The sequence below is a fragment of the Macaca thibetana genome, chromosome 4 (genome assembly GCF_024542745.1).
Source record: "Macaca thibetana thibetana isolate TM-01 chromosome 4, ASM2454274v1, whole genome shotgun sequence".
Classification (NCBI taxonomy): domain Eukaryota; kingdom Metazoa; phylum Chordata; class Mammalia; order Primates; family Cercopithecidae; genus Macaca; species Macaca thibetana.
This window is the reverse complement of record NC_065581.1, coordinates 121,586,618-121,610,298: the sequence shown is the minus strand read 5'-3', so window position 1 is coordinate 121,610,298 and position 23,681 is coordinate 121,586,618. Positions and strand designations below refer to the sequence as shown.

Below are 23,681 nucleotides of genomic sequence, written 5' to 3'. Positions count from 1 at the left end.
CACTTGAGCCCAGTAAGTCAAGGCTGCAGTGAGCTATGATTGCACCACTGCACTCTAGCCTGGGTGACAGAGTGAGACCGTGTCTGGAAAAAAAAGAAAAAAAAAAAGTGGAGGTGGAGAGGAGGGAACATGCTTCTTTCCAAAATTTGACAAAATATGATATTCTCATTTTTAATAGGGTAAATGAAAAATAGCATTTTGGGAAATTAGGGAATGTGTGTGTAATGGGCACGCATCTCTTCCAATAAAATTAACCCAGGATTTCATCCAGGGAAAATTTGAGACTAAACAGGTGTGGCCTTGTAAGATACAAATTTGATCAGCTGAAAATTATCTCCTGGAATCATACGCATCTGTATAATTGTGGCAGTGGAAGAGACGACAAGGTAAAAAACACATGTATGTAAAGCTACTTGGGAGGCTGAGGCAGGAGAATCACTTGAACCTGGGAGGCAGAGGTTGCAGTGAGCTGAGATCATGCCACTGCACTCCAGCCTGGGCGACAGAGTGAGACTCTGTCTCAAAAAAATGAATAAATATAAAAATAAAGTTAATTGGTCTTAGATAGTACATATCTGCTTTCTAATAGTATAGCAGGAGCCCTCTCATCAGAAACCTTTAGTTGTTTAGTTAATCTAAAATGTTAGGTAAATCAGGATGTCATAAAAAATACATATATAGACATTTTAACTTTAAATGTTCTATATTTATCACTTATTTACTATAGGATCCAGGTTTTTTCTAACTTTTTAGTGTAGGTCTACTCAGTTGGGCTGTTGGTGACATAGTGTGGTACAGCATAGCTGCTTTCCCATATAGGTCTGCTGATAGATGTTCTCTAATTATCTTTCTTAAATTCCTGGCCTCAAGGATCCTCCCACCTCAGCCTCTCAAGTAGCTGGGATTACAAACTGGAGCTTGTAATCTAATTATCTTTCTTGTACAAACTACATGTAATGTCATAGGTGTCATAGGTGTGAACCAGAGATGCAGAATTCTTGAAGATTTTTACTATATTTTCCCCCAATCTTTTAGAACAGTTTTGCCCATACTTAACCAATAGCTTATTATTATTATTATTATTATTAATTTTTAAAGTCAACAAACTTTTATCTAGTCTTTCCAAAGTATTCAACTTGGCTTTCACGGAAACTACAACTCTTCACAGTTGCATCACTGACTCTTAAAATCATCATAAAAAGTTCACCTGGCATAATCAATTTATTTGGTAACTATTAGTTTCCTAGAGCTGCTGTAACAAATTACCACTCCGTAAGTGGCTTAAAACGAGAAATTTATTCTCACACTTCTGGTGGCTAGAAATCCAAAATCAAGGTGTCAGCAGGGCCATGCTTCCTCTCCAATCTCTGCCTAGTTGTCACATGGCCTTTTTCTGTCTCTGTGTCCTTTTCTGTCATTTATAAGGATACTGTCATTGGATTTAGAACCTACCCATATCCAATATGAGCTTATCTCAATACTTACCTATTACATCTGCAAAGACATGATTTCCAAGTGAGAATACATTCTGAGGTTCCAGGTGGACATAAATTATTGGGGAACACTATTTGACCCACTACAGTCACAAACTCAAACAGCCTTTGGTAAACATACATTGCAGCAAATGGGAATAGAAAACACAACCTCTACTCAGGTTAAACAACAGAAATTTATTTTCTCACAGTTCTGGAGGCTGAAAGTCCAAGGTATCAGCAGATGTGGTTTCTTCAAAGACTTCTCTCCTTGACTTGCAGATGGTACCTTCTCACTGTCTTTATACGGCCTTTCTTCTGTGCACTTGTATCCCTGGTGTGTCTTCCCCTTCTTGTAAGGACATCAGTCCTATTGGCTTGAGGGCCCTACCTTTATGACCTCACTTAACCTTAGTTACTCTTTAAAGGCCCTATTTCAAAATAGAGCCATGTACCACATAACAACTTTTCAGTCAATAATGGACTGCATATATATTGGTGGTGCCATAAGATTATAATGGAGCTAAAAATTCCTATCACCTAGTGACATCATAGCCATCATAAGGTAGCACAACACGTTAATCACATTGTTTATGGTGATGCTGGTGTAAACAAACCTGTGCTGCCAGTCGTATAAAAATCTAGCATATAAAATGCTGTAAGGTATATAATACTTGATAATAAACAGCTAGGTTACTGGTTTATGTATTGCTATGCTATATGTTTTGTCATTATTTTAGAGTGTATTTCTACTTAAAAAAAAAAATGTGAAACAGCATAAGGCAGGTCCTTCAGGAAGTTTTTCAGAAGAAGGCATTGTTATAGGAGATGACAGCTCCATGGGTATGATTGCCCCTGAAAACCTTCTAAGCAGGACAAGATGTGGAGATGGAAGACAGTGACATTGATGATCCTGACCCCATGTAGGCCTAGGCTAATGTGTGTGTTTCTGTAAAAGTAAAACGTTAAAAATTTTAAAAATAGAAAAAAAGCTTATAGAATAAGAATATAAAGAAAGAAAATATTTTTGTACATTTGCACAATGAGTTTATGTTTTAAGCTAAGTTATTACAAAAGAGCCAAAAAGGTTTTAAAAATGTAAAACTTTGTAAAGTTACAGTAAGCTTATGTTAATTTGTAATTGAAGAAAGAAAAACATTTTTATAAATGTAGCGTAGCCTAAGCATACAGTATTTATAAAGTCTGTAGTGTTCAATAATGTCCTAGGCCTTCACATTCACTCGCCATTCACTCACTCACTCACCCAGAGCAACTTCCAGTCCTGTAAGCTCCATTCACAGTAAGTGCCCTGTATAGGTGCACCATTTATTTTACAGTATATTTACTGTACCTTTTCTATGTTTCCGTATGTTTAGATACACAAATACCACTGTGTTACTATTGCCTACAGTATTCAGTAACATGCTGAATATGTCTGTAGCCTAGGAGCAATAGTCTATACCATACACATTAGGTGTGTAGTAGGCTATGCCATCTAGGATTTTGTAAATATATTCTATGATGTTGGCATAAAAAAAAATTGACTAGCAATGCATTTCCCAGAAAATATCCCCATCGTTAAGTGATACATAACTATATAGTCATGTTGGGGGATATGGTTTCAACATAAAATTTTCAGTTCAGTCCATAATACCACCAATTCCTTGCTACTCTAACGTGAAAAAATTCGCACCTCTGAGTCACACATGGAAACAAATCAATGTGAAGAGACTTTAATGGCAAAGTGCACTGGAGAGTTAAAATGGTAATTTAAGAAAAAATTTAGTGGGAAAAAGGGAAAGAGCTGAATTGCCAAAATAATTTTCGTATCCAATTTTACATTTGCTTTCTCCATATGCTATAATTATAGACACCCGATAGTTCCTAGTCTTAGACGTAACTTGCAGCATCAGCCACTCTGCTGCACTTTAGATCACATTAGTTAGTGCTAGAGCCCAGCCCCATTTACATGGCATCTGACGAATGGTTAGCTGTGGCAGTTCTACCATAATGCCATTCTGCTCCAAAGAAATCCAGTTAAGTGGCTGTCCATGGCCCAGTAGTTTCACCTGAAATTAAAAACATACATGCAAATGTTTCCAAATTTATCTCTTTATCTCACCCACTTTCTATTGGGAAGGACTCATTAGTAGTTCAAAAAAATATATAGACGAGATTCATTTTTACCTTTAGTGATTCACAATCACTCTTCATCCAATTAAGTTTATGTATCTTGCCTCTATATTCTTGCTTCTGTTTTACTCTCAAGAGGGAAATAAAAGTGTGCAGGGGTTGGGGAAGGAGAATTTTCAAGGCTGAATGGAGTGTCAGAGTGGAGAAAATGCTAAAGAGAGGATCAGGAGCAGAAAATGGTTCTGAAACAAGAGTCTGCCCAAGTATCTACTCAGTGTTCCCCAGATTTTCTAATAACCTCCACTAATCAATAATACATATATTTGATCAATTATTACTGTAATTATTTTATAACCTTAGTCTTACTATACTAAGCAAATTCAAATAAGTTCTCTACATATTCTAGGGTTATTTTGAACCAAAACCTTTGCTTCTTAGGTGGATCAATATGAAAACAAAACCCAGGAGCTTTTAAATAATGATGTTAATTGGCACCAAAAAGAACATAGATAAAATAAAAATATAATCAGTGTCATACCTGGTCTACTAAGCTGTAATTAAACATTAGATTTGAACTCATCTTCTTTCTGCCTCATCAACCACACGTATTAGAAATGAAATGCAGAAAGGTGATGCAAGGAGAGCCATATGGACAATTCACCTCCAAAGGGATAATTAATTTAAAAAAAAAAAAGTTATAAAATATATCAGAATGAACTCAATGCCAGATGTGGTGGTTACAACAGTTAGATTAATCTCTAACTTTCTCCAAAATGTTTTATAAACATAAAATAATAGAGTCATGACATCTTGTATTCAGATACGTTCTGGGGTGGGGTGTCAGGGAAAGCATCCGAATTCTAATTTTATGAGAAGAATCATTTTGTATGCATGCAATGAACTTGAACAACATAGAATGACTGTAAAGAATAATGTCTATTTTACAGTGATATGCATAGAGATACTGTAGCTGCTTTATCAGCTTAGTTTTCTGGGAAACAAAAAGTTTCAAAGATTTTGACCAAACACTGTCATTGGTGAAATTCATTTTATTTTATTTTATTTTATTTTATTTTATTTTTTCAGAGACAGGCTGAAGTGGTACACTGATAGCTCACTGTAGTCTTGGCTTACTGGGTTCAAGCAATCCTCCTGCCTGAGCCTCCTGAGTAACTAGGACTACAGGTGCGTGCCACCATGCCCAGCTAGCTTTTAAAAAAAATTTTGTAAAGAGGGGTCTTGCTATGTTGCCCAGGTTAGTCTCAAACTTCTGGCCTCAAGACATCCTCCTGCCTCAGCTTCCCAAAGTGCTGGAATTACAGTGTGAGCCTCACTGCTTGGCTGGAGCTCATTTATAATTACTTTTATGAGGTATAAGAGAAACAGATATAAGGCTCCCCTTAAAGTTAAAAGTTATGTTTGCATCAAGATGTTCTAATCAGCAATTTAAAGGAACAAGATAAAGTTCCCTCTTACCTCTGTTGCCCCCAGAATAGCTTTGGGCTGGCCAAGGAACAGCTGTCCTGATGTGGGCCATTTAAGAAAAATGGCATATACCAATTTTTCTTTAGGCTTGAATGTGTACCTGGTTAAAAGAAAAAGATAAAAAGCGTAGTAACAAGTTACATCCCATGTTTCTCATTATTTATGGATCAGGAACGATCTGGAATTTTTTTACAGAGATACTTCCACAGTGTCGCCATTAATAGAAGGGAGGGAAAAATAGCCCCATGTTGGTATAAAAAAGCACCTTCCTCCCCCAAGACCAAAAGGAAGTTCTTGGAAGACAAAGATTTTGCTGAGATAGCATTCCTCTTCATCAGACTGCTCTCATGGATCTGAAAAGGGGAGGCAGATGAGCTAAGGGGGCAGGATGCAAGAGCTTCATGGCTTTTCATGTGTTATTCAAATTTTTATATCCATTCATTCAACAAGACAAGATATGCATGTGTCAATTCTGTGCCTAGTACTGTGCTCAGTGTTAGGGTTACAATAAAAAACAAAACACACATAGTTCTTACGGAGCTTAGACTAGAGTGGGGAAGGCAAACACTAAATAATCACACAAATAATATGAAAGTGTGAGTTCTGATAAGCACTATGAAAGAAAAGGAAATTGAGAGATTGTAACAAAAGGATCTCTTTAGATTAGAACATCAGAAAGAAGCCTCACCAAGAACGTGACATTTAATCTGAGACTTAAAGGAGGATGAATGGGAACAAAGAAGAAGGTAAAGGAAGTAGGCTGTAGACAAAAAAAAAAAAAAAAAATGGAAATTCATTCATTTATTCAACTACTCAACAAATACTTATTGAAATCTTAAAATGCTAGACACTGTTTTAGAGCAATATACAGTATTGAACAAGCCCCTTGTCCTCATGGGGCTTACATTCCTGTGGGAGAAATTAGAATGAACAAATATGTCAGGTGTTGATTAAATGCTATGGAGAAAACAAACCAGGTAAGAAGAACAGGGCATGCTAGGTAGGAAAGGAGGGGCCTGGGAGTGTTATTTTAAGTAGAATAGTCAGGGAAGACCTCTTAGAGGTGGCATGGAAGAGAACCAGGGGAGCGCCATAGGAGTGCCACAGGAGAGTCTGGAGAAAGCCTTCAGACAGAATGTCAAGTGCAGGAGCCCCAGTGCAAGTGTGCTCTGCCTGTTGATGCAATAGCAAGGAAGGCAGAGTGGCTGAAGGAGAGGAAGTGGGGGAGGGTGATGGCAGATAAGATCAAAGAGGCGATAAGGAGCCAGATTTTGTAGGCCCTTGTAAGCATCTATGGGACCTGGCCTTCTCTCTGAGACTGGAAGCCATTGGAGAAATATAGCATGGGAGTGGCATTATTATTTAAAAGTATACTCTAATTGCTTTGTGGTGAATAGGTTAAAGGGTAGAAATAGAGACCTGTTAAGAAGCTACTGAAATAATCCAGACAGGGACAAGACAATGGAAACTAAAAGGATGAGGGTTGCCACAGAGAGGATGAGAAGTGGTCAGATTCTGAATATATTTCAAAGATAGAGGATGATCTGCTAATGAGTTGCCTGTGACTATAAAAGAAAGGGAAACTAAGGGTTTCAAGGTTTTGGGCCTGACAACCACCTAAAGGATGAAGCTACTGTTAACTGAGATGGGAAAGACCATGGGTGGAGCTAGTTGATAGCAAAATTTGAAAACAGGACTTCAGTTTTGGATGTACAGGTCTAAGATGCTATGCATCCAAGTGGAAATATTGAGTAGGAACTTAATGAGGCTGGAGTTCAGAAAGAGGTCTGCACTGGAAATAGAAATGTGGATGTCATCAATATGGCATTTAAAGCCATGAAAATGGATAAGATCACCTGGGACATTAAGATAAACGCGGTGGCTCATGCCTGTAATCCCAGCACTTTGGGAGGCTGAGGAAAGTAGATCACCTGAGGTCCAGGAGTTCGAGACCAGCCTGGCCAAACATGGTGAAATCCTGTCTCTAATAAAATTACAAAAAAATTAGCCAGGCATGGTGGCAGGCACTTGTAATCCCAGCTACTCGGGAGGCTGAGGCAGGAGAATAGCTTGAACCTGGGAGACAGAGGTTGCAGTGAGCCGAGATCACGCCAGTGCCCTCAAAAAAAAAAGAAAAGAGAAGAATAGAAATCTGAAGACTAAACCTCAGGGCACTTCAAGATTTAGAGGTTGGAAAAATGAGATGAAATCAGGAGAGGAACTAACAAGGAAGAGCCAACAGGTACAATGAACACCAGGAGAGACAGTGATCAACTGAGGCAGATGCTGCCAGTAAGTTAAGAAAATGAGCACTGGGGACTCATTACTGGAATTGGAAAGGCAGAGGTTATTGTGGGCCTTGATAAGAGCAATCTTGGAGTGTGGGGGTGGAAGCTCGACCAGAATGGGTTCAAGAGAAAAACTGTAGCAAGGAATTGGAGATAGCAAGTGAAAATTCTTTCAACATGTTTTACTACAAAGGAAAGGAGAGAAATGGGAAGGTAGCTAGAAATACAAGTGAAATTGAGTGAAAGGGGAGAATTGCTATAACAATCCTTGGGTGGATGATTTGCAATGGGATCAGGACACAAGGGTTGACCTTAAAACCAAAGGTGAGATAATTCTACATTGTATGTGTCTGGGTGCGTGTGTGTTTCCATAGTTACAGTTAGCTGTCCAGGAGCAGGCATAGAATAAGTAGATCTTAATTTAAAGCTGATGTTCTGTCAAGTGAGTATGGCAGAGGGAGCGAGAGTTCAGGAGTTGGGTATATGCAATAGATTAGTTACAGTGACGGGCCACAGAATCTGTTCTGGATAAGGAAAAAGACAGACAGAGAAAAGATGATAGGATTAAAAGATAGGGTAATCCCTGGATTATAGATCCCTTCGGAAGCCAAAGTGCTGTGTGGAGTGAGCCAAAATATAAGAAGTCGTAGGTAGGCGGCAGAATGCTTCAAACTGGAGCCATGGAAGGGGTGCAGTTATTGGTAATGCAAAGTCTAAAGTATGATTATAAAAGAAAGGGAAGTTAAGGACACCAAGGCTTTTGGCCTGACAACCACCTAAAGGATAAAGCTGCCATTAACTGAGATAGGGAAGACCGTGGGTGGAGCTAGTCTACAGCAAAATTTTAAAACTCAGGACTTCAGCTGTGGACATACAGGTCTAAGATGCTATGCATCCAAGTGGAAGTGTTGAGAAAGAAGTTCTACTTTGCATTACCAATATGACCTTGTATATTGATAATGCAAAGGAACAGGTAACAAAGGTCAAGCAGACACGATCCCTAGAAGACAGGAAGTGCAGGTAATTAGAACTGTGAATAGAAATTAAAATCACTAAGAATTATGTGAAGAGTAGTTCTGGGGACAGGGACAGCAAGCCAGGGCTACTCTCTCGAAGGATTTAAAGGGTTGACCTGGGAGTCTGTAGGTGACTGCAAGAAGATGGGCATGATGAACCTGGGGGGAAGAAGGCTCCTACGGTGAGGAGGGAGAGCAGGAACACTCAGCGTCGGGGAAGTTGGTGGGAGCCAGACTCACAACTTTATAAGCCACATTAAATATTTAGCTTTTATGTTTATTTATTGAAATAAACACAATGGAATAATGGTTAATGATTGTGAAGTCCTAGATCAGGTGCCCTCGTATTCAAATGTCAGTACAGAAGCAAATTCCAAAACCAGATTTGCACTATCCTCTGTTACATGAGAGCTTGGTATTGAGTTCTCATTATGGCTCCTCCCAGATCAACATTTTAAAACTCCACAATTATTTGCTCTGTCCAGATTGCCTTACTTCATTTTATTCAATGGGTTAATGTTTTAAGTCGTAAGTCAAGTAGATTGAAGAACAATTAGTCTAATTTTTCGGTTCCTATTTGATCAGGCAACTGAAAGTGAATTTTTAGAACTTCACCAATACTCCTCTTATTTTATATATGTTAAGAAACCGTATCAGAAACTGTCATATTTGTGGAATCTGATTCAGGAACTCACTGACACACAGAACCTCCCCAAACTCAGAGAGAAGCATCTTCCCAGAACCTTCCCTATTTTGACTCATTTTTAATCTAACATTTTCTCTGCCTTTGGGTACCTTGGTTTGCAAATTTCATGGGATGCAACATCTGCAAAAGTTAGAATTTATGGAACTGATTAAACAGTAGTCTCTGTTTTAGACTAACCATTCGCATTTTTTCATTGGTCTGAACGGCTTACAATTTTTCTAAAAGCTGAGTACTTTCAGCCAAAATTTGTCCACCACTGGGAGATACCTAGAAATGATGTAAGCTTAATCCGATAAACAATAAATGTTCAAAAACATGCAAATTCTTCCTCTTCTCTTCATATTAGAGTAAGCTAAGTTTGGAAAGTGCTTTGTATATGTAAGAATTCATCCAATTTCTCTTTTTATCCTACTCTTCTTTATATGTGTGATAAATTTTAAATCTCTTCCTTTATAAAAGAGTACTTGGTAACAAGAATGACTTACCACACATCTGGGGTGACAGTGTCATTCTGGGATCGCCAGGTATGGGTTTCATAAATAGCTTCTCCATTGACTTTTAGCCAGGACCCCATTTGCCTCAGTCTCTCCTCAAAAACTACAGAAATGGTGCCATCTAGTGTGGGCCCAATATTCATCAAAAGATTTCCTCCACATGAAACTGTTTCTACAAGTTGCTAAAAAATTAAGAATAAATGTTTTTAGATAAATAAAATAATTCCATATTTAATGTGCTAATATGTTGCATTTATATATTTACACATGTATATATAGTCACTACCTAGAAGAACAAACACAGGATAGAACAATGTCCTATATTTATAGGCCATTGAGCTACATAAGAAATAAATCCTATATGATCACACTATTAAGAATATTATGTTAATAGTCACCAGACATTTGTACCTTCTGTACAAATGTACCATACTGTACCTTCACTAATTCTCCAATTGTAAGATAGTCAGAGATTCCAGCTTCCCTCCTATAGCCCCAGGACAGTTTGTCTATTGTCATGCAGTTTTCCCATTTATGTGGCAAAAGATGTCCTGGGTTATAACGATCACTGCAGGTATAGAAGCCACCGTGCTTACAGATGCTACCAGCTCCCCAACGATCATTGGTGACTACTGTGTCCCGAACTGGGCTGAAATGAAACATACAGTTTTTTAAAACAAAAGGTATAAGCTTTTTATACAAAAGAAATGTCACTGAAAAGACTTGTAATTGAAATAGAATTCTGAAAAGGGACCATGGCATAGTACAGTGGAAAGCCCGTGGTTTTGAAGTCAAACAGACCTGGGTTGATTGGAGTTCTGACTTTGTCACTTTCTAGCTCCCAGACCTAGAGCAAGTTACCTGACTCCTCTGAATAATGAATTTCCTCATCTATGACTAGAACAAAAATAAGTTATGTAAAACATTTAGCCTGGTACCCAGCACATATAGCACTCATAAGAGTATTATGATTATTTTAAGCTCCCTTCCATATTGTAAATGATAGCCGAAACTGAATTTATACCCAAGACACTTTTCAATGATTCAGTGATCTCATACATGTAGTCTAGCCTTTCTCTTTCTCTTACCATTGTGCCTAATATTGAAAAATCTCAGAAAATTCAACTGTTGATGTCATGTGAAATATCCCCACAATGTTACTTATCATAGCACGTGGCACATTTTAGAGGGAAATCCACACCACATAGAGGGGACAGTTTTGAGTCACAAATTGAAGTGATGGCTCCCCATCTTTTCCCTTGGAAGGAGTACCTGGACACATTGCTGTTTTCAGTATCAAGAGTTCTTCAGAATATTTGTATTTGTGCCCTTTGTGGGCCCAGGAAGTGCAAGCAGAAAGTTGCCTGACTTAATAGCACAATACCCAGTGCTTTCTAGTGTACATGCAAATTTTGTCCATATAGTTTAAGCCTAATGGAGGAGTTTAATCAGAACTCCCTGTTCTAATAGGGCAGCCTTAAACATAGCAGGAAGCAATAGGAAAAAACTAGAGAAAGGGAAAATGCTGCTGATGAAGGAAAAGAGGAGACAAACAAGGGTGACATTGGCTGGGCAGCAATGATGACCAAAAGGTAAGAGGATAAAAAGAAGCAGTCAGAGGGATTTGGAAGTACATAATTGGAAATAGTGATGAAGAAACAGAGTTGTCCCAGAATAGAGGCCATAAAGGACCAGGGTAGGAAAGAAAAAGGGGGGACCCACAAAATTAACACCTTCAAAGTTCCTGATCCTGTGATTTTTAGTCTAATCTCAAAATCAGACCACTGAGTTGTATTTTACTCCTGATTTATTTACCCTTGATTATGTTGAGTAAATACTAATATATCTAATACGTATTATTTAAAATGATTTTCTCCCCCCATGCCACCAATGACTTAAAATGAAATATTTCAAGAGGTGAAGGAATGAAAATGTTAGAAATATATTAGGAATATGGAGGGTAACTGCAGCAATCTCATAGCATACACACCTTTCATTATATAGCCAGGCCAAGAAGCCTGTGCTGTTCCAGTATTGATCTGGCGCTCCTCCATCACCATCCGACCACAGAACCTCAGGCTGATAGTTGTTCACTAACTCGTAGAGCTCTGGCAATGTCTTAGAAACTGGAAATTGCCGCTTATGGAATGAACTGGATTCATCCTCAAGGAAGAGCGGATGAAACCATTCAAAAAGGGAATAGTACAGTCCAAAACGCAGGTCAGTTCTGTTCCTAATGGCTACCTCAAGTTCCTTGACAATGTCCCTCTTGGGCCCCTCATCTATGGCATTCCAGTTCCATGAATACTCTGAACCCCACAAGGTAAAACCTAGAAAATTATAGTGAAAACCCTTGTAAGCATGTCTATTTTAGTAAATTTCAACCCACACAAATGCCCAAACAAATCACATAGTACATGCGATGTATAAATACCTGCTCCTACAAATGACTGTTTTATGGCCAGTTTTTCATGGCATATATCGTGCTTTTATATGAGAAGTGAAAATTTAAACAAGGTGAGTTTGAGGTTTTTAAAAGCAACTTTCGGGGTTTATCACTGTATGGTCTGATCTATTTCCAGTATTTTCCCTCTTAGATTGTAAGGTCCTTGAGGGATCTCATCATGCCTGCAGTGCTCCCTGCTATGTCTTCAGCCAACTGCTAGCACAAGGTATAGCACAAAATAAACAATCAACAATAGCAGCCCACAACTAAAATGGGAACATATACATGTACCATGCTAAATGATGACTACTACTATTTATTATGAAGATCCTAAGATGCACTCCTGCAAGATTCTTAGTGTCTTCTAAACCAAAGTTTGAAGTCTACTGCTTAGTTTTAGGATTGTTTATTCTATTATAGTGTGATTCTTAGAACACTGGTGATCCATGTATAGCAAATCTCTTTTAGCCTGATTATTTATTTAACCAGAGGGGCAAAAAAACCCTACTATTTCCCAATAGTTCTATTTAAAATATACTCACCACATGTAATGTCATCCTACTATAAAATCATAAGCTTGGATTTTCCTCTTTAATAAAATTACCCAAAAGCAAATAGTCTACCAACTATTTTCTTATCTTATAGATAAGAAAAACAATATATACTTTTATACAAACACTTAGAAGTGGTTCGTTTTTAACAGGAATTTGCATTTAGATTACTGGTTGTTCTATATAAAAATGTTAGAAGAGACATATAAACTGAAATACTTAAAACATAATAAATATGAAAGCCTCAAAAATTTTATCAGTGCCTAGAGACTTAACTACATTGTTACTATTCCACTAAAATCTAAAATAATTTTTAAGAATAGACATTTATAAGGTACATTTGGTGAAACATTTTACTCTTGATAAATTAGAACAAGTCTAAGATTGACTCATACTTCGGATTTTTTTTTTTTTTTTTTTTTTTTTTTTTTTTTTTGAGACAGGTTCTGGCTCTGTCACCCAGGCTGGAGTTCAGTGGTGTGACCTTGGTTCACTGCATCCTCAACCTCCTGGGTTCAAGTGATCCTCCCACCTCAACATCTCCAGTAGCTAGGATTACAGGTGTACTCTACCACGCCCAGCTAATTTTGTCTAATTTTTCAGAGACAGGGTCTCACTTTGCTGCCTAGGCTGGTCTCAAACTCCTGACCTCAAGCAATCCTCCTTCCTTGGCCTCCCAAAGTATTGGGATTATAGATGTGAGCCACTGCACCTAGCCTTAGATTCATTTTAATAAGCTTTTAAAAACAGCTCACTCTTGTTCCTGTCATGTCTATGGTAAGCTTCAGAGCAGTGTTGATATCTAAAGTCATATTCAAAATTATTCAACTTGACAGGCCCTAATGTCAGACAGTACTAAAACCACATGAGTCTTCATTTGAATATCACCACCATAAGCTCACACAGCAATACTCCTTCCTGAGCTTAGTATGCATTTTCCATAAGCAATGAAAACATCTGACAACATGGGTCCCAGAAAATGTATAAATGTGGGCTACATCATCTCTCCTCTCAGTTTGATTAATAATTTTTATTAAATAAACTCACTATGTATTGTTTTGTGCCATACAGCTTGGGAAAGTTCCTAGACATCGGGAAATCAGCATGTTCTCAAGCAAATACACTTGATAGACATTCATCTCAGCAGGAGAAATATCTACAGGAGAAAATCATGAAGCTACCAGAATGTGGCCAAAGGGAAAATATCCTATGATCATTCCAGATTTTTTGTGTTGGTTCTCCTCTCCTATTCCCATCCCATCCCTGGAGAAAACAATAAGGCAAAGTTTCTTTTTTTTTGAGACAGGATCTCGCTCTGCCACCTAGACTAGAGTGTAGTGGCCCTATCTCCGCTCACTACAGCCTCAAGCAGTCCTCCAACCTAAGCCTCCCGAGTAGCTGGGACTACAGAGACACACCACCATGCTAATTTTTTAGTTTTGTTTGTTTGTTTGTTTGTTTTTGTAGAGACAGGGTCTCATTATGTTGCCCAGGCTGGTCTCAAACCCCTAGGCTCAAATGATACTCCTTCCTCGGCCTCCCAAAGTTTTGGGATTACAGGCATGAGCGACCACTCCAGTGCAAATATTTTTATACCAAGGCAAAGATGATCATGCGAAAGAAACTAATGAATTAACAAGCAAGTGGAACAAAAACAATTTGTTAATGCTTCCCTGGCCTTACAAATACTGCAGTGGTAATGGGTGGAATCCATTCTATTAAAATAGGACTGCTGTGTGGGGGTTTAGATATTCTTCTACCACCTCTGATTATTCTGGGAACCATTACAGTTCCACAATCCTTTTCCCTCCAGGTGATCTGGGTCACTTTCATCATTATCAGTTCATCCACTATTTGCACAATTTGGTCATCTAAGAGTTGGCTAAAAGTGCAGCCAGGTGTGCCATAATGATGCAAGACTATAGCAGTATAACCCCCATGATGCATTCACAGGATGCATTACAGAGAAAGGGAAGGAAAGTGCAATTCCAATGATGAACTTTGACTTGCAACCCACACTCCCTTCAACAAACAGCTTTACGTAAATCTTGGAAATATTGTTCAAAATACATGTGCCAAAATGTGCCCATCTTTCCTCTGTTATGTGGAGGGTATGATCCTTTCTGTATTGCTAACATCTCTCAATTTGGGTTGAAAGTGCAGTCCCTTAGTTATCAACAAGTGCCAGTCACCACTTATGGTTGCGCCTAAGAGAAAATTAGACCTTGCTTTAGTTTTTTCTTCCAAAAAAAATAATTTTTCATTTCTTAACCATTGTCAGCAATTTCCATACGCTGGATTGACTTACCTTCATGATGTTTGGAAGTTAAGACAATGTATTTGGCACCAGAGGCCTGAAAAATATCTGCCCACTGGTTGGCATTAAAAAATTTTGCTGTAAATAGTGGTCCAAAATCTTCATATTTGAAACTAGGAGGGTAATTATCTTTCATAAATTCCACATACTTCGGTATCTTTTCCTTTTGCCAATACCACCTAAGGGGAGGAAAGGAAAGAGTGCATAAACAGCACATACACACACATTTAAAAGAACTGCTCCAGCTCCCCTTACCATTTACCCATCACGTAGATACAGTAGGACCCAGATTCTCTTTCTCACTTCCCCCTTAGTTTGACTTGGCTTTAAAGAAAGCTTATGCAAACTAAAACCCCCTCTCATTTTCCACCTATCTCCCTGTGATATCCACTCAGCCCATAAACTAGAGCATTCTAGGCAACTCAGCTACCCATTCTCTCTCTTTTTTTTTAAGACAGGGTCTCACTCTGTCACTCAGGTTGGAATGCAGTGGTGGAATCATGGCTCACTGCAACCTCGACCTCTTGGGCTCAAGCGATCCTCTCGCCTTAGCCTCCTGAGTAGCTGGGACCATAGGCACGTGCCACCACACCTGGCTATTTTTTTTTTCTTTGTAGAGATGTGGTTTCTATATGTTGCCCAGGCTGGTCTTAAACTCCTGGGCTCAAGCAATCTTCCTGCTTCAGCCTCCCGAAGTGTTAGGATTACAGGCATGAGTCATCATGCCCAGCCCCATTCTCTTTTAATACTTCACTTTTAAATCACAACATGTAGTATGTGTCTTTACACATTGTCCTTTGTAACATAAGTGACTAGGGCTTCTAAAAGGAAGACTACATGCTTAAAACATAACATGCGTCTATTATATTCAGTAGTAGAGAACACTTTGGAGGCACAGGACAGAAAGGGAGGCAAAAGTAAAATTAAGAAGATGCTGTTATTTTAATAAGTGGACTCAACCTTCAACAATTACTTGCTATATGCATTCATTCTAAGCAATGGTATATTGACCCTAAACTGTGTAAGCAAGACTTCATGAGGAAAAACACATCTACACATTTTAGATAAACACAGCAATAACTATCCCCATGAAATAGATGCAACCCCCATTTCCGACCCATCTCCTGCTTTTTCTATCACCATTTCTTTCATATGAGTACTTCCACAGGATAAGCAAATCCATAATCAGCACTGTATTTCCCAAGATGATCAGGAGACTCTTTCTGCTAAGAAGACATAATTGAAGGGCATACTATGTGGCAGGCACGTTTGCCTGCCCAAAAGTCATATTTACCTAATTCCCAGCTTCCACTACAGCTACGACAGGGATGTGAGATCCACGCTGGCCAAGGGAACTTGAGGGAAAGCCACACTTCGAGGACTGTGGAAATGGTTTCCCTCCTAATGAAAAGACACACTGGCCTTCCTGCCTTTGGCCAAGGTTGTGTGAAGTTATGGTGCCTGGCTGCCATCCTGTGACCATGAAGGAACAAGTCCCCAGGCTGAGGATGACAGAAAGAGCCTATGTCTTTGACTTCATCAATGAACCAGCTACCTCTAAATTTCCTGTTATGTGAGATAATAAGCCCCTATCATTACACCTTTTACTTGGGTTTAAAATCCTTGAAGCGTTTTTATTATTTATTTATTATTGATTAATTGATTGGTTGAGACAGGCGTTGCTCTATCACCCAGGTTGGAGTGCAGTGGCATGATCATACCTCACCACAGCCTTGAAATCCTGGGCTCAAGCAATCCTCCCACCTCACCCTCCTGAGTAGCTGGGACTACGGACATTACCTTTTAAACTGAACTGCAAAAGAGAAACTGTGACATTCAGAAAGTTGAACAAGAATAAGGAATTTCTCCTAGCATCATCTAATTTGAACCTGCACTCTCCCCTACAGTCAGGACTCGAATTTCATGCTGAGAGATGAAAAGAGGCACTTATGGTAAAGAGTCCATCATTTATATTTAGTTTTTAATAGACATTTAGAACAGTCACACATACTCGTCTGTACTGTTGATTCCCCAGAAGTCAAATTGAGAGTGAGGAGCAGAGGATACAAAGGGAAACTACAGATGATTAAAGAATCTTCCACAGGGTTAATGCATTTCCAGATCATCAGGAATGTGTTCTCTATTTTGTTTAGTATGAGAAGTATCTTTATTGTTCTAGGTCAAAACAATCATGGGTTTGTTTGTAGAAAATGAAGTTACTCATAGCAAAGAATAAAATGACTCAAAACTGGCTGTTTTATTTTGGCATAGTACTGGTCTCAGTTAACAAATATCAAATCCTCTACTGGCACCAATATATCTTCACCTAATCTTCATGGTTGAACAAAATGATAATATAAAATACAATTTAGGGGGAAGAAAGTGTGTTAATTATGTACCACACTAATTTAAAACATTTCCAAAATAAACTCAAGATTCATTATAGCCCGAAACATGCAAATAAAGATTTGTAACATCTTTCTGAAGTAGCTATGTTTTGGCATAAGAAGAAAGAGTCTCTGTTTTATAAGTTGAATTATTTAAAGTATATGAATAATTCTCCATAGCTTACCCATTTTTATTTTTTACATAAACTGACCTAACAATAAGAAAGGTTACTGGTTCCAGGTAGTCTATCTCTTTGTAATGAAAGGGTTAAAATATGCTATTCTGGCATATCATTAAAGGTAAAGAAACTCAAAAAATAGCAGGTGCATGAACAGCACTCTGACCTCTGTGCTGTTTCTTAGGACAGAAGATGAAATTCCAGTAAGAAAGGCACTCTATACTGGAAGGAAAGGCAACATCCTAAGCTTCAAAGACAAGAAGTCGAATACTGTAAAGACCTTGCTAAAATTCATTTTTTAAGCCTCCCCACACAATTTAATCCTACAATGTCAATTAAATTCTTGGACCCAGCAGAGATCGTAACAGAATGGAGGTGTAATTTTTCTACCCCTACAGTCGAGCATGGTACAGTGTATACTATGTAATGTTAATATAATTTGTAGTTCATACTCTGTATTGTGTCTACTAAATATAGTATGTTAATTTGGATGTATACTATTTATGTAGTATATAGTGGATTCAAATAAATACTGACTGTTTAATGATTCCATTATTTTACTTAAGAATATATTATGTGTCCCAAAGTCCTGGAATTACAGGCATGAGCCACCGCGGATCACCTGAGGTCAGGAGTTTGAGACCAGCCTGGCCAACATGTTGAAACCCCGTCTCTACTAAAAAATACAAAAAAATTAGCCAGGCATGGTGGTGTGCGCCTGTAGTCCCAGCTACTCGGGAGGCTGAGGCACCAGAATGGTTTGAACCCGGGCAGCAAAGGTTGCAGTGAGCCGAGATGGTACCACTGCAGCCCAGCCTGGGCGACAGAGTGAGACTACATCTCAGAAAACAACAACAAAGAGTATATTATGCGTATGTATCTATGTATGCACACAAAATATTTATATTTTGAAGAACTTAATACTTGTTGCATTTAGTTAGAAAAAACGTGCAACAGTTTAAGAAATTACATGCACATTTTCACATAGATCTCAAAGTAAAATCTAAAGCACAGATTTTTGTGTAGCACCTTTCATAGGGCAAACGATAATTGGGTTGTGTTAAGAGTACCATTCTAGAACCTCTTTAAAAAGTTCCTAGAGCCACACATGGTTAACATGTTAACATTAAGTAGCCAATGGTGTTCAATGAACTCGTTTCACATACTCATGACTATGCTTTAACCATAACTTCATGGCAGAACGACTGTAAATTGGCAGGGAGCAGCAGAGCAACCACGGGCCATTGTGCCTGAGTCACCGCTCGTGGGATGCCCCTGCACAAACTGATGGATGTCTGTAGTAGCTCGATGTTGTAGTGTCGTAACTACAGCTTAAAATGCGCAACTATGAAGAAGTTGAGGAGTCAAGTGTGTCTGAAAACTCTTACAGTCACACGGAAGAAAAATTCTCTGTTCATCAGCAGAAGAACTTAGGAAAGAAACCACATATTCGATACCCGGAAGTGCGAAACGCAGGTAAAGCAGCGGGAGGTGAAACCGACGAGGGTGCAGGCAGCACCAGGCGGCGAACTTGGCCCGCTGGGTGGTGGCTGGAGTCTGCGGGTGGGGACAAAAGCGTGGCAGAGGAGTCAGAAAGGAGCGCACTCACCAGAACCACTCGCTACCGAAGCTGGGTACGGAAAACACGCCCCAGTGGATGAAGATGCCGAACTTGGCCTGGTCAAACCACGCGGGCAGCTGGCGGGCGTCCAGGGACTCCCAGGTGGGGTCGAAGCGCGTCGAGCTGTGGGCAGGGCTCGGCGGCGGCTGCAGCAGCAGCAACAGCAGCAGCGGGAGCGCGAGCCCGCGGAGCTTCCGGGGCCGCATGTTCCCGCGCAGGCCGGCTGTCCTCTCTGCAGGCTCCCGCGGCCTCGCGAGCGCTGTTCTTCCGTTTCTGCTGCTGAGTATGCCGCGCCGCTGTCACCTGACCAAGCCGGTCTTGGAAACCGGCCACCCTTCCCCCTCAGGGGCGGGAGTGGCCACTCTCCGGGGCGTTCCGAATGACCCCAGGAGGGCTGCATCGCTCAGCATAACTAAGGAGGCCAGCATTACCCCAAAGCCAGCTGCGACGGCTTTGCTAAGGCTCTATTCGCTTTGAGGGGAAAATATGAGTCTGAGTCAGGGCCCTGTGACCAGCGCCTCTGCCCTCAAGGAGGCACGACCTTGCCCAAGAAACTGCCCAAGAGGACAACGCCACGAGCCCGCCCTGGTGGCTGCTCCACACGTCCGAAGCGTGGATGAGAAGGTCAAGGCAGGAACCTCAGCCGGGTCTCGCCATAATGAAACATGGAAAGCAACCTAGATCATTCTCAGCCTCTGTATCAGCTCCCAAGATCCTGCATGTTAGAACTGTGGCTGTCAACCTTGAATTTGTATCAGATGAAATTCCAAGAGCTTCAGATTCAGCAGTTAGGGTGCGGCCCAAGAATTTGCGTTTCTACCCAGTTCCTAGAAGATTCTGATGTTGGGCTGGGCGCGGTGGCTCACGCCTGTAATTCCAGCACTTTGGGAGGCCGAGGCGGGCGGATCACGAGGTAAGGAGATCGCGACCATCCTGGCTAACATGGTGAAACCCCGTCTCTACTAAAAATACAAAAAATTAGCCGGGCATGGTGGCGGGCGCCTGTGATCCCAGCTACTCCGGAGGCTGAGGCAGGAGAATCGCTTGAACCTGGGAGGCGGAGGTTGCAGTGAGCCGAGATGGTGCCACTGCACTCCAGCCTAGGCTACAGAGTGAGACTCCATCTCAAAAAAAAAAAAAAAAAAAAAAAAAAAAAAAAAAATCTGATGTTGCTGGCTGGTGGGCCAAACTTTCCTGAGAACCACTGCATTAAACAAGGAGATGATGTGAGACAGGTGAAACCAGTGGAATGAATGTTTAAGAAACCTCCAAGCTTAGGGAAAAAAGCCAGCAATTTGGAATGATTGATCAAAAGGACATTTGGGAAGTTTATCTCCTCCACCTCTGTTTTTTTTTTTTTTTTTTTTGAGAGTCTTGCTCTGTCGCCCAGGCGGGATTGCAGTAGCGTGATCTAGGCTCACTTCAGCCTCTGCCTTCCGGGTCCAAGAATTATCCTGCCTCAGCCTCCCAAGTAACTGGGACTACAGGCATGTGCCACTATGCCATACTAATTTTTGATTTTTTTTTTTTTCTTTTTCAGTAGAGACAGGGTTTCACCATGTTGGACAAGCTGGTCTCAAACTCTTGACCTCAGGTGATCTGCCCACCTCAGCCTCCCAAAGTGCTAGAATTACAGGCATGAGCCACCAAGCCCAGCCTCACCTCCACCTCTTAAGTGCTTTCAAAGTAAAGCCACAATCCTCAACTGCTTCTGCCCACATGAAATTGTTACCCTTCAATGAGCCAATTCAAATGTTACCTCTTCTGTGAAGGTTTCTGCCACCACCCTCCCCTCCCAGAATGTTGTACTTTCCCTGATCTGCTTGATAACACCTCCTTCCAAGCACAGATAGGATTTCACGCATCCTCCAGTAGCTAGGTGGTACAGGTCTGATTTCCCATCAGACTGTGAGCTTTTTGAAGGCATTCATAATGACCTTCTTTTCTGTAGTGCCTACATTTACAGCAGAAAAGCTGCACTCAAAATGTTTGTTGAAGCTCTCCAGTGAACTGGGGTTCTAATTATTGAGTGAAGAACTTGACACTAAGTGGTTGTTGCCCGCATTATCCCATCCCATCTCTGCAGAGAGATGGGAGCAGCAGAGGGCGCTGTCACTGCAGGTGTAGGGTCATTTTTCCTCTTGATGACATGCCAGCTGGCCCCCTGGGGCCACAGCTCCACCATAAGGGTTCCCAGTTTTGTTTGTTTTTTTTACAATGAGGGTGTTCTAGAAGAAAGGGCTCAACGAATCCACTGAGCATGGATTACCAATTGCAATAGCTCCAGTTTGTGATAAAGATGACAATTTTCTTTTTTCTTTCTTTTTCTTTTTTTTTTTTTTTTTTTTTTTTTTTTTTTTGAGACAGAGTCTCGCTCTGTTGCCCAGGCCGGAGTGCAGTGTCACAATGTTGACTCACTGCAACCTCCACCCCCCGGGATTCAAGCAATTCTCGTGTCTCAGCCTCCCAAGTAGCTGGAATTACAGGCATCAATCTCCAGCTAACTTTTGTATTTTCAGTAGAGACGGACTTTCACCATGTTGGCAAGGCTGGTTTTGAACCCCTGATCTCAAGTCATCCTCCTGCCTCAGCCTCTCAAAATGCTGGGATTACAGGCATGAGCCACTGTGCCTGGAATGACAATTTTTATTATCAAGTTTGTGAAACCCAGAATGATCTAGGGCCTCGGTAGCCATTGAACCCTGGGGCACCCTTGAACAAAAACATGGGCTTCTCAGCCACTATGCCTTGACATCCTCTCTAATCAGAAGTTTGTGTAATAAGTACAAAAGACAATTTTCACAGTGACAATGATACTGTGAACTGTCAAAGGGAGAGTAGACACGACTGTGGTGACAATGCAGCAGCAGCAGGACCCTGTCCTCTCATAAGTGGGCATCCTTTCCCCATGTGAACCCCACATAGCAGAAACGCCCATCTCCTGAAGTCCTTTTATCATGTTATGAATTATTTACACTTCCATATATTTCAGTTAAAGAGTGGTAAGCAGATCTGCATGGATGCCACTTGGGTCATCTGTCATTTCACTTGAAGGCAAAGAAATGTTTTTAACTGGTAAATACAACCTTATCATAAAAGTCTATTTTCTGTAAGAAATACTGAAAATATGTTGAAAACCTCCCTTAGTGCCCTTCAGGACACATAAGAATCCTAGTATACCAGGTTGGGAACTATTGCTATAGGATTTGAAAGGAATAGCAAACAGTATTATCTGGAAGTGAAGAGGAAAAAGAGATTCTACTTAAAAACATTTGTGAAATGACTGAAAGAAATAAATCTATGAAGTTGTTTAGAACATGGTCCTTTATGGAAAGACCTGCCTGCTGTAGATTCCATTCACATTTTATATATTTGTAATGCCTTACAAAGCTAGTCTTTGCACTTGAAGCTACTGCTAATTGAGCAATAGAATCATACCTCATAAGGCTTAAACTGTATTTAAATATTTTGATAGGGGATCCAGAAATCTGAGTAAAACCCTGGGTTCTGCAGGTGCACATGGCTCACATATAAGGCATTTGAAGGACTTATGGTCTTGATGGGGAACACTGTCAACTCTGATTCTGTTTGTCTGAGGTTACTTAGGGTACAAGATGAAGACATGGTTCCTTCTGGAACCACCATGGCCAGCAGCCGCATGTTGGGCAGCTGCTGATACTCAGGGTGCCCGGGCGGGAGAGGGTGAGAGGACAGCCCTGGTCAAATTCCTTGCTGCTGCCAGAGGAAGCAGTCTTGCCATGTGTGTCCACATGGATATGATTAGCTGCTGAGGTGGAGTTGATATCTGAGCGAGGCTCTCGAGGACACATTCTGGATAGATCTCCATATGGGAGTTGGATGACTGCCACCAGCCAGTCTTGGCAGTCCCCAGAATTCTTCTGAAGTGGACAGTGGAAGAAGTGAAACATTGCCTGGCAGCTGGCATCAATGCAGTCTCTGGATATGCAGAAGAAAAGGTTCAAAAGGAACTGAACCCAATCCAGTCTTTATATGGTAAATATCCCAGCTTCACGGTAGAAGAGCAGGCGTGGCGGAAATAAAAGAAAACTCGACTTTTTCAGACCAGGGGACAGGAAAGAGAAGCAGAGAGGAATAAAGGGAGGAGGCCCTGGGATTCAGCAGAGAGGGAAGAGCCGCCAGGCTGTGGCCCCACTCCAGCCTCTGCCATAGAGCTGTGTAATCCTGGGGAAGGCATTGAACCTCTTTGTGCCTCAGTTTCTTCACCTATTAAATGTGAATGATAATTGTACATCTTCCTCCTAGGTGTGTCATGAGAATTAAATCATGCGAAGTCCACGTCAAGCCTAGTCTACCTGTGAACCAGTATTACCGTGTGTGTGCTAGATCAATTCAGGGGAGCCTATGGGAAGGAGCATTTCTGTCCTGATTCCCATTTAGTCTGAAGTCCTAAATGAGAATCAGGACATTTCTGTCCTGATTAGGACTCAGGCTAACTGGCAAGTGTAGCAAGGTACAGTCATGTTAGACAGATGGAGAGGCTGCTTTTTAGCTTTCCTGGGGTGACCTTGATATTCGAGTGACACAAACAGGACCCAGAATTAGCC

The 23,681-nt window shown here is 40.5% G+C and overlaps 3 protein-coding genes across 4 annotated transcripts in view; 2 read left to right on the top strand and 1 right to left on the bottom strand.

Moving 5' to 3' along the window:
• PEX3 (peroxisomal biogenesis factor 3) overlaps positions 1-14,862 on the top strand; it is a 56,245-nt gene extending 41,383 nt beyond the window's left edge. The window contains exon 10 of the mRNA XM_050787406.1: positions 13,663-14,862. Coding sequence (XP_050643363.1) covers positions 13,663-13,804 — 142 coding nt within the window. The 3' untranslated portion in view covers positions 13,805-14,862. The remainder of the gene's footprint in view (positions 1-13,662) is intronic.
• LTV1 (LTV1 ribosome biogenesis factor) overlaps positions 1-23,681 on the top strand; it is a 387,175-nt gene that overhangs the window by 8,042 nt on the left and 355,452 nt on the right. The gene's annotated exons all lie outside the window — the stretch shown is intronic.
• Positions 1,651-19,704, bottom strand: FUCA2 (alpha-L-fucosidase 2). Of its 2 annotated transcripts, XR_007724957.1 has the most exons (8): positions 19,084-19,704; positions 14,900-15,087; positions 11,585-11,924; positions 10,033-10,243; positions 9,586-9,776; positions 5,082-5,190; positions 3,660-3,816; positions 3,450-3,541 (listed from the first exon to the last, which is right to left on the bottom strand). XR_007724957.1 is itself a non-coding variant. In XM_050787375.1 (7 exons), the coding sequence occupies exons 1-7, from the start codon at positions 19,299-19,301 to the stop codon at positions 3,401-3,403; spliced, it is 1,398 nt and encodes a 465-aa protein (XP_050643332.1). In that variant the 5' UTR covers positions 19,302-19,704; the 3' UTR covers positions 1,651-3,400. The 2 variants fall into 2 exon arrangements, 1 of the variants encoding a protein (XP_050643332.1); XM_050787375.1 differs by lacking the exon at positions 3,660-3,816 and having other exon boundaries at positions 1,651-3,541.